Genomic DNA, 10,591 nt, shown 5'->3' with positions numbered 1-10,591 from the left:
CAATCTGCATGGTAGAGTATGTTATACATAACAATTTGGGTGGTTGTATTTTGTCTCCCTGTTCTGCAATTGAGACGTTTAGATTGTGTCACTTATAGACACAGGATCTGACCCGAATTTTGACCTGATGGTCAAGATTCAATTAATCCCCTGAGCAAGCAGGTATAGGCTCTATTAGCTCAATGGTAAAAAATGTCAGCACTTGCACAGGAAACCGGGTTCAAATCCAGGGCAGAAGAGGACATTTACATGCAGTGTTAAGTCCATAAGTCCATGTACAGTCATGTCAGCATGTGGTGTAATTGCTTTATGTTTGGCTGCCTCCTTGCGTGAACCTTGTACTCGCTGATAAAATGTGTGTGATTCTCGTCAAAACAGATTCCAAGATTCTCAGACCCACCCACCCGTCCATCCATCCCCCACCACACACCAACAGAACAAAAACACTCACTCCCTGGGGGCCACCCAGCCCAAAAACTTTGTGTTTTTGGGAGTCGAACACCCCTTGGTCGCAAAACAGGATCCCTAGACCCCCACCCCCCTTCTCTCTCTCTCTCTCTCTCTCTCTGCTTCTATCTTAGGGAAGCAGTGAGGGCTCCATTGCTCAATCCCCTCTATTGAAATGGGGAGCAGCATACAATGGGGTCTTTCTGAGTTCCCTCCTCTGTCTCCATTAAAGAGCCTGGGAACATAACATGGTCTTAAAGGGACAGTGGTGGGACCTGTGGGGGTCTCCTCCCCCTCCTCTTCTTTCCTCCTCCCACTTTAATAAAGTCTCCCATCAGTTTCATGGGAAAAATCAAGGATTTCAATGAATCAATTATTCATGAGATGGATCTGAATTGAACTGAAATATACACCGCCATACGTATATGACACCGTCGGTTGACGAAAATAGCAGATTTTTCAAGATCACAAAACAGTGCATTCAAAAAGACTTGTTTCCTCATTTCCCTGAGTCATGTCCAACCCCAAAAATAGCTGCTTTTACAAGCTCACAACGTGTTGTGGATTACGAGCTAATAAAATAGGCTCTCTCTTTTTAGCCTGTGACACCGTTGTACAATGACGGTACACAGGTGTGTACACAGGTCATATAAATTAGGAACATTAGGAACAAAGAAAAGCCTTAAAATATTTGGCTACTATAAAATTATTATAATAACCTCTCTCTCTCTCTCTCTTTCTCGCGCTCTCGCTCTCTCTCCTGGTGGTGCCACCTGTCTTGCAGTGTCTTCCATGTTCCAACTTGCCTCAGAATCCCATCATCTCAGATCACAGACTAAACAAACCACAACAACAGTTGGCTCCCTACCTCTGTTGATGTGAATCATTTGTTTGATTTTATTTAGACTAGTACAGAGTTCCCAGTGGCGTCTATCTAAAGGTGAATTCATCTTATGTAGACTGTAGACATTTTTAAATTTCAACTCAAGACTCACCTCTTCACTCTTGCTTTTAGTTGAGTTTTAAATAATATGTGCGTTCCTACTCTGTCCTGACTGATTTGCTGCATGTTGGGTTTTTATTTTATTTTTTCTCTATTTTTTTTTATACTTTTATTTTGTTCTTTCCCATTGTTCTATAATTTTAACTACTTGGCTGTGTTTTATTGTTTTCTATTTTTGTGTCCTGCCCTGTGAAGCACTTTGAGCTGCATTTATACATGAAAGGTGCTATATAAATAAAGTGTATTATTATTATTATTATGTCCACTTCAGAATCAAAGATACTTCAAAGCAACTACTACAGATAGCAGATCTACAAGCTCAAACCGTTGTGCACTCATGCACTGCAATGACTTTTGGGCTTGTAGATCTGTTGTGATTTTGTGTGACGCTGTAGTATGATCATTAATTTACGAAGAAACACAAAAAGTTTGAATATGGAAATTTTTCGGCCCGACAGCAACGATATATAATTATAAAAAGTGATTTCATGGATTGCATCAGTGTGTGTGTGTGTGTGTGTGTGTGTGTGTGTGTGTGTGTGTGTGTGTTGGGGGGGGGGGGGGGGGGCTCTTCCATGCCAAAGGGGGAAGCGTGGAATGCACCACCTCTAGAGACACATTCTTTGTACACATGCAGTCAAATCCAGACTGTTAGTCCAACTCATTTTGGATTATATGTGCTGTCAAAGAAGACCAGGCCAAGAACCTCTCTAGAAACAAAAATGGTGCTAAAATAACAAATAAGGCTCTTTGTTTGGCTCATAATCAGGGTGACCTCTTTTGCTGCTATATTTGGCACCTATCTTAAAAGGTGCTATGTAGCACCTAAAGGTGATATATGGCACCTTTGCCAGTTGGTGATAGTTTAACCATTAGAGTTACCTAAAAAACAGTTGTCCTCAAACAGTTTCATGTCAAGGACCCCACATTTTAATAGATTTGTTGACAGAGCCCCCCGAAACGATCTTAGAGTTGTTAGATAGACAAGGTGTCTTGTAAACAAGTGTAATGCTTAATTGGGTCGTCCACTCACAGTTAACAGTCTTTATATTGAGTTTGTGCTTGAAATGTACTGTAATTCTGCAAACTTTTAATAAATATTTCAAATTTCAGTGTGAACTGACAATAAAGTACTATATCATATCATATCACTCACTTTTTTTTTACTAAAGGAAAAGTATAAATAGGCCTAATGAAATATAGAAATACTCTGTAAGGTCCATAAATGCACTTGAGTAAAAGTATTGGAACCAAGTACTTAGAGTACCAAAAGTAAAAGTCATCTTTATGCAGAATGTCCCATTTCCTTTAGGCCTATGCACATCTTTTTAAAATAGCAGATCTACAAGCTCACAATGAATGTAGTGGAGTAAAGTACAATATTGTGGATCCGAGATGTAGTGGAGTAGATGCTTAAATTTAAAAAATATATCTAACTGCTCCTCACGCATTAGGGAGAATATTCACCAGAAGCACATGTGTGATTTCAATGCAGTCTAGTAGTATAGGATCTAAATATCTACAGTATTGAATCAAGCATCTTAAAAACTGTCTGGGTGCATGCACCTAAGCCAGAGTGGACGTTAAAATGACTGCAGAGGAGTTTTTATAGTGAAGTTTGATTGATTGATTGAAATATGTATTAACAGTTTGCAGAATTACATTTCAAGCACAAACTCAATAGGCCTACAAAGACTGTTAACTGTGAGTGGACGACCCAATTAAGCATTACACTTGTTTACAAGAGGGTCCACCATGTTCTATTCATAAAAGCATTTAGAGACGTACAAATAGACACTTCTATTAAGATATAGACAAAGATCAAAACAGGAATTCATCATAAAGGAGGTAAAAAGGGAAAAGAAACATATACCGTGGGGGGAAAAGGAGGGGGGCGGGGGCGGTGGGGGGGGGGGTTACGGTGCCCCTTTAACTTGTACGGAAGCAACTAGCCTATAGGCCTACCACCCAAAACACCACAAATTATTTACTTAATTTGATAGAAAATCATTCTAATCAAAACGAGTGGACCATTTCCCATTCCAACAGGACAATACTTGCCGAGGTAATTAGTTCTTTGTGAAGAATGTGAGTGCAGCCATGGGGACATGGGAGATGTTTACAACAGGTTCTGACTGGGGATGTCATTAAAAAGGAGAGGGATTTGTCCTGAGACCCCTGGGGGGGTTCTCACATCCTCTGAGAGAGAGAGAGAGAGAGAGAGAGAGAGAGAGAGAGATATTGTAGGCTACATACATATTTCTTATTGTGGTTGCTTTTTACTTCACAATTAGCCTACATTATGTCACACACTAACACTGAGACCCTTTTAACTGAATGGTATTGAAATTAATTCAGAGAGGGGGGACACAGAGGAGGGGGGGGAGGGAGCAAGCGGAGTGGAAAGAACTCTTGAGTCGAGGAATTTTTTAGTCCTGCTGGAAGAACTGAGAGAGAGAGAGAGAGAGAGAGCGAGAGAGCGAACAAGAGTCTTCAGGAGTAATCAGAGGGAGAGTTAAAAATAATACTCCAGGCAGTTCAGAGAGAGCAGGTCTTATCATTTCAATGACTTTTAGTTAACAGAGCGCCCGGGCAAACTTTTTTCCACGAGCGCTTTCCTTATCTGAGCTTTTGCTGTGCTGTTTTATGACTATTATTGATTCCGTACGCTGCGGGGCGGATTAACACAAGACAAGAACCCAATACCCATCCATCCGAACTCGACAGACAACAAGAAGAGCCTGAAATACCTGAGGAGCCGCACTCGGCAGAGAAGAGCTCTGATTTGTTTTGATTTGTTTAGCCTTTTCTTTGCGTTACTGTTGAGATGCGGTGATGAAGCCGTCAACAAGGATGGATTATAATCATAACTTCATCAAGACTTTACGGGCGGAACGTTTAAGAAGCGGGACTACTATGTTACTGCTTCTTGCAGTCGTGCTGCTGGCTGGTCTGAGATCTGTGACTGCTGGTAAACTGACAGGTACGTTACTATGTTTAGGTACGCCAGTGTGATTTGAATTTGAGTCTGGCTTATTAGCCAATAGCCAGGCTAACGTTTAGGTGCACTTTACACCAAATGTTGGGCCCGTCGTACACGGTACACGGTAGGCTACACTACACCCCCAGTCCCAGGGGTCCTTTGGGGAGGGGGGGTCCAGGGGGGTCCCTGGAAAAGTATATCCATTTAAATGTTTGCTATTCAAAAAAGCAGATCTACAGTACAAGCTCGCATGCAGTGAAGCAGTGTAAATGTTTGAAAATGTTCCATTGTTTTAACACAAATCTACTCTTCTGGGGGTCCCTGGCTCAAACTCTTTTCAAGTGGGGTCATAGGCATGTATAGGGGTTCTTTTCTTTTCCTGCACTCACAAAAAACGTTTTCGTTTTTTTTCTCTCCCACTTACCTTTTTTAATGAATTGTAAAAAGAAAAAAGTTTGAGAACCACTGACACACACACACACACACACACACACACACACACACACACACACCTTATAGCCTACTCCTTGTTTCCCTGGGAACGTTATTGTTTCATCTGTGCACAGGTAGCTACTATAAGAGTACAACTTTATTTTTTCCTCATTACTTACGTCACGTGACATCTAACTCTGGAATTGTACAAATGTAACCAAAATATCATACATTTTCAGTTAACACTCTCAGAGTTGCAGAAGGTTATAGGGTCCATATTTGATTCCATTGGTAAAGCCCACTCTAGTTAAATTATCACTGTGTGTGTGTGTGTGTGTGTGTGTGTGTGTGTGTGTGTGTGTGTGTGTGTGTGTGTGTGTGTGTGTGTGGCTGGTAAAAACGTGAACATTTAATGATAAAACTGCGTGATGAGCAATTAGTGAGCTTTGTTCTCCACCCATTAAATCAATTAGCTCTGGGCTCGTTATAGAGCAACCGCTGCAAAACATCTGGGCAATTTAAAGCTCATAAAACCCACACAGTGCCTGCACTCACAAAACTGTTTTTGTTTTTTCTCTCCCACCCACCTTTTTTTTTTTATGAATTGTAAAATGCCAAAAAAACAAACAAACAAAAAAACTAGACGGGGGGTGGAAAATAATAAACGGATGCATGCAACGACCGGGCTGAAAGTTTTGTTTTTGGGAATCTGTAAACAGTGTTTTTGTGATGCTGTGGATGCTTTGACTGATTAGCTCAGTGATTCTCAAACCTTTCTCACTTCAAAGACCCCCAAATGATACGGATTTGTGGTCTCTCTTTCTGGGACCCACCGCGATCTAAGCATAATTATGTTTTATTGTTAGACCTGATTTGTTGTTGATTTTGTGCTGCCATTTGGTCCTGTACTGGTTCCTTTAGCCTACTACTGGCCAGTGTATATACTCTATGTATGGATACAAGAGAAAATTGTTCTGCATTCTCTTTTACTTATGCGTGTAACAATGGTGAAGCTGATCTACTCTACTGTATAACTCAGCTGGGGAGGGGACCCATGGAACTTCCTCTAGGAACCCTTGTGGGGTCCCAGACCCCGGGTTGAGAACCACTGCTCTAGCGGAATTTACTGCATTTTATTCAGTTTGATTCTCGGGGTTGATTCCAGTGTATCATGTCCTTTTTAGGGGATTTAGAGTTCACTCCTATAGAGCCATTTCACTGCGCCATGATGACCTTTTGAGATCAGGTGTGTGATTTCAGCCTTGTTGAGGCCTCCACCTGTTGGGGGGGCCCATGGTGGTGGTGGACGTGGTCATGTGTTTTTATCATCACGGAGATTCTCCTTCCTTCTGATCTCAATGCACAAGGGATGCATGCTTCATGAGGGGCCACGGACAGACAGACCCCCAGTCCCGTTCCCCCTGGAACACAACACCATGTCTGCTCATCTCTGCTATACAGACGAGGAGATGGAGGCACTGACTGTACAGAGAAACACTGCTCCTTTTTTAACTGCTTCTTTTTAGGGGATGGTTGAATATCGTCTCGGGGTGGAAACCTCATACATGTGCAAAACGTACTGTTACTTTACAGGATTGAGGATTCAAAATGAGCAAAAAGAAAAAAAGAAAAAAAAAACGATTATCGATTATTAATTTTCATAATCGATTTCGGGTCCTATTAACGATAATCGATTAATCGATTAATCGGACCCATCCCTACTACAGGCCCAAAAAAAGCAAGCTTTCGAGCTTGTGGATCTGATCCTTTTGATGCTTTTATGTGACGCTGTGGTATGATCAAGTAGGGGGTTCATTTATGAAAAAAAAACACAACAAGTTAGAATATGGAGATAAGAGGTTTCTGGCCGACAGTGGCGATATAGAAACACTGTGGTACAAAGAACGCGTTCAGCCCCTGCAAGGCTATTCTTTAGACTAGATTCTCTACTGGCTGTTGAGCTTAGCTTGTAGTCTACACTGGTTCTATAGTCCTACTGTATATATTTGATAAAGGTGTATAGGGCACTTCTAAGTCTAACATTCGTACGACAAATGGTGACAATAGCCAATGCCTCACAACGTGTCTTGGCTTGTGTTATTGTGTGTGACACTCTCTCGCATGCACGCATGCACGCACACACGCACAGCCACACACGCACGCACACACACACACACACACACACACACACACACACACACACACACACACACACACACACATTTGAAATGTTTATTTATGTCCACATAATGAGAAGTACAGGAATACCGTGTACAAAGGACATAAACACTGCCAGTGCAGTTTGACAGTGGGAGAGCAGCCAGTTACAACGTGCATGGACGGCAAAGCATCGTTACATACAGTACATGCTGACATGTCGGACACAGGGCAGCAGACATAAATCATGGATAAAGGAAACAACGCCTCCTCCAAATTGAGCGGCTTCCTATAATGGCTGAAACTGAGCAGTACCTCTGCTCAGTTTCAACTGAGCAGTACTGAGCAGAGGTCAGGAGAGCCTCTGCTTGGCTCTCCTTTTGGAAAGGCCGGCCATTTGTAAGCCCCTCACAACCAACTTATGCACATGCCCTAGGCTGCCAAAGATACAAACTAAAAGTTAACATCTGTAGCCTAGCTGTGAGATGGTCTGCACTAGAGCTGCTGATACTTCAGCACTTTGGTTAGAAAGGCTTCTTCCAGGCTATAGTCAAAGTTACAGCCGACTTCGAGAATGAACACCTCTCTATGGTTTTAATTTACAACAATGACATCAGGGGTGTTCGCTGAAATGTTAGAGAACACAGAATCATCATTACACAGGTTAAACATCCTCGGCTTCACAGTAGAATGCTTATAAAGCATGATGGAGGACCTGAAAATGGAAGAGATGCCTTTCGATATCAAATCCACTATTCTGTCATGCCTACTTATGTAAAGGCCCCTGTAAACATGATGGCATTGGCAACCATTTAAGATGTGGGACATGGTTTCAGCTATTTGTTCATGGCCGTGATGAATACAGTGAGGAGCATAATTGCCTGGAAACCAGATGGAGAGATTAAGTTTAGAATAGAAGGTAGAACCTGTAATCTCTCTTTCAAAGTAAAAACAACAATGCACTTGACTCATCAATGGCAACATTTTTTAACACAGAGACCCCTTTTTCCACCGGTTGGGAACCGGTTCAGTTCAGAACCAGTTTTTAGTCCATGAGCCAGACCTCCAAAATGGGAACGTTAATATGAATTGAGTGGGCAAAACCATACCTATATTAAATTGTTTATAGGATCAATATAAGTAAATTAATATATGATAACCCTTCCATAGTAGTAGCCTTTTCTTTTTGCATCTTTTCCTATATAATGCCTAATATTCAAATTTTTAATATTTGTAATACAATACATCATTGTCTTTGTGTAAGTAATCAACTGGGCAAGTTTCAGGGTGATAACAATTTAATATAGGTGTGGACTCATGGACTAAGAACCAAAAAAGAACTGAACCGGTTCCCAACTGGTGGAAAAGGGGCCAGAGTGAGAGACAGAATGGTCCGCAGCAGGAAGACATGCAGTCTTTCCTTGTAATCTCAACTCAGTCCAATGTCACACACACACACACACACACACAGAGAGAGAATGTTTTCGAGCGCGAGTCAGAGCCATGATTCAGACCAGAACAGCAGCATGATGGATGGGGGTAAAGGGGGCACACAGAGTGTGGGGGGGGGTCGGGAGGAGAGGGGAGGTGGCAAAATGTCTAGCGATGAATCCCAAGAATGGCATGAAAAGGAGGGTGAATGGAGATTGTTGGGGGAGGGGGGAGCCCTATGTGTGACCTGAGTTATGCAGCTTTAAAAGGCAGAAAAGATAAAGTAGTGAGTGTGCGAGTGGGAGCAAAATGCAGGGCCTGTGTTTGGATGTTTCGGGGAGGCCCTGTGTGTGTCTCTTCCACTGACATTTAACATCTGAGGACTGGCTAGTGGCTATGCTGTGAAAGACAGGGGAATAGAGGGGAAGAAAACAGAGAGAGGAGAGGTGAGAGAAGAGAGAGAGAGAGAGAGAGAGAGAGGGAGAGGGGGGTGGGGAGAGAGGGGAAGAAAGTGAGACCTTAGGGGGGAAATTAGGGAACAAAAGAGTTTAGATGGAGCAGTTAAACTGCTGTGAATCACAAACGCACGCGCGTGCACACTCTCTCTCTCTCTCAATCACGACCTGTCCTATCTAGCAACGTTAGCGTTCTTACAAGAGCTCTGGATAGTGAATGTGTAACTATGAAAGAGACAGAATGTCTGGTATTTCTTTCTGTTTCTTTTCTTTCAATTCTTTTCTTCTCAAAGAAATCAGCCGAGCTTAAAGGCAGTGGAAAGAAGAGAACAAGTTTGTTTTTAAACAGCCAGGAACAGAGCGAGAGAGAGAGAGAGAGAGAGAGAGAGAGAGAGGCGCTGGAGCAAAGAGTCAGAGTCGGGCCTCTTGGTTTATTGCATGCTCCCAGAGCTTGTGTGTGTGTGTGTGTGTGTGTGTGTGTGTGTGTGTGTGTGCACGCACAGTCGCACACGCACACGTGCATGATTGAGTGTGTCTGTCCGTCCATGCGCTGGCACGTCTATCCCTGCACACATGATCATGCTACACTTTACCAGGATGGATTGCACAGATTAATGTTCCATACATCGGTATGGAATGGACTGCTTTTGGCCTTGTTTGAATTTAACCTAAGCAATTGTCCCTGTGTTCCTGCAGATCTACAAGCTTGTAGATCTGCTATTTTCAGCAAGTGCAAAAGCAGTCATTACGACTCGACGGCATCAAGGCCCGCCGAAATACATTTTAGGTGACTAAAATCGACTGCAGATTTAGTCGACAAAAGTCTTATTATATTTAGTCGAATAAAACTAGACTAACATTCCAGGTGACTAAAATGTGACTAAAACTAAATGAAAACTATTCAAAAGACTATGTCTAAAAATCTAATCAAAATGTGCTGTCAAAATCGACACAGGTTCTGGAAAACCCTCAGTACACCTCATACACAACAGCTACTAGAGCGTCGCAGTCCCGTCCCCTGACGAGGGCCCAGGAAATAATTCCCCGTTCATTTTCCCCATGGACTTTTCAAAAAGTATTTATTTAAAGACGTTTACTCCGTGGACAAAGAAAGCCAACTCTTGTTGTGACAAATCATGACAATAATAAACACAATGTTTTGGGCAGATCAAATAATTAGTAAGAAGAAGAAAACACTTTTTGTTTCGTTTTTCTTCACCTAGAATGCACAAACTTGAGGAGAATGGGATCTCACATCCCAAGGCACGCTCAATGTGATCGTCTCCCCCCCCCCAATAATCACGTATTAATATTAAAGGGCAGTCCCATAGCATGTGCATGAGAGTGCCTCCTCCTCCTGGCACTAACAGCATGTCCAGCAGTTTAGCAATTTTGCTACTGTATAATTTGGAGGGGGTCCAGTAAACTGTATTTAGGATCTTGAATTGGATAAGGGACAATACACACTCGTTACACAGCCAATACCATATTTTACCATCAGGGCGATGGTACATGGTACCTTCCCTGCAGGCTAGGGCCTCAAGATCGTTTGTTCCCATAAGTATAGGACTTATGAACAAGCCTCTTGGAACTATGACTGGTGGCCTTCTGTTGGCATTGTTCCTTTATTGTCTATGCACTGTGTGATCTGTTTGTTTCCATGTGTTTTATCCTGATGACTGC

At 42.3% G+C, this 10,591-nt stretch overlaps 1 protein-coding gene across 1 annotated transcript in view; it reads left to right on the top strand.

Moving 5' to 3' along the window:
• The first annotated feature begins 3,923 nt into the window (after window positions 1–3,923).
• The window catches only part of axl (AXL receptor tyrosine kinase), a 60,522-nt gene continuing 53,854 nt past the window's right edge, over window positions 3,924–10,591 (top strand). The window contains exon 1 of the mRNA XM_080773084.1: window positions 3,924–4,433. Within this exon, the coding sequence (XP_080629210.1) occupies window positions 4,286–4,433 (148 nt within the window). The 5' untranslated portion in view covers window positions 3,924–4,285. The remainder of the gene's footprint in view (window positions 4,434–10,591) is intronic.

The sequence above is a fragment of the Protomyctophum bolini genome (genome assembly GCF_963924005.1).
Source record: "Protomyctophum bolini genome assembly, chromosome: 9".
NCBI lineage: Eukaryota > Metazoa > Chordata > Actinopteri > Myctophiformes > Myctophidae > Protomyctophum > Protomyctophum bolini.
Note: the sequence above shows the minus strand (reverse complement) of the source record. Positions and strands in the feature narration are given on the sequence as shown.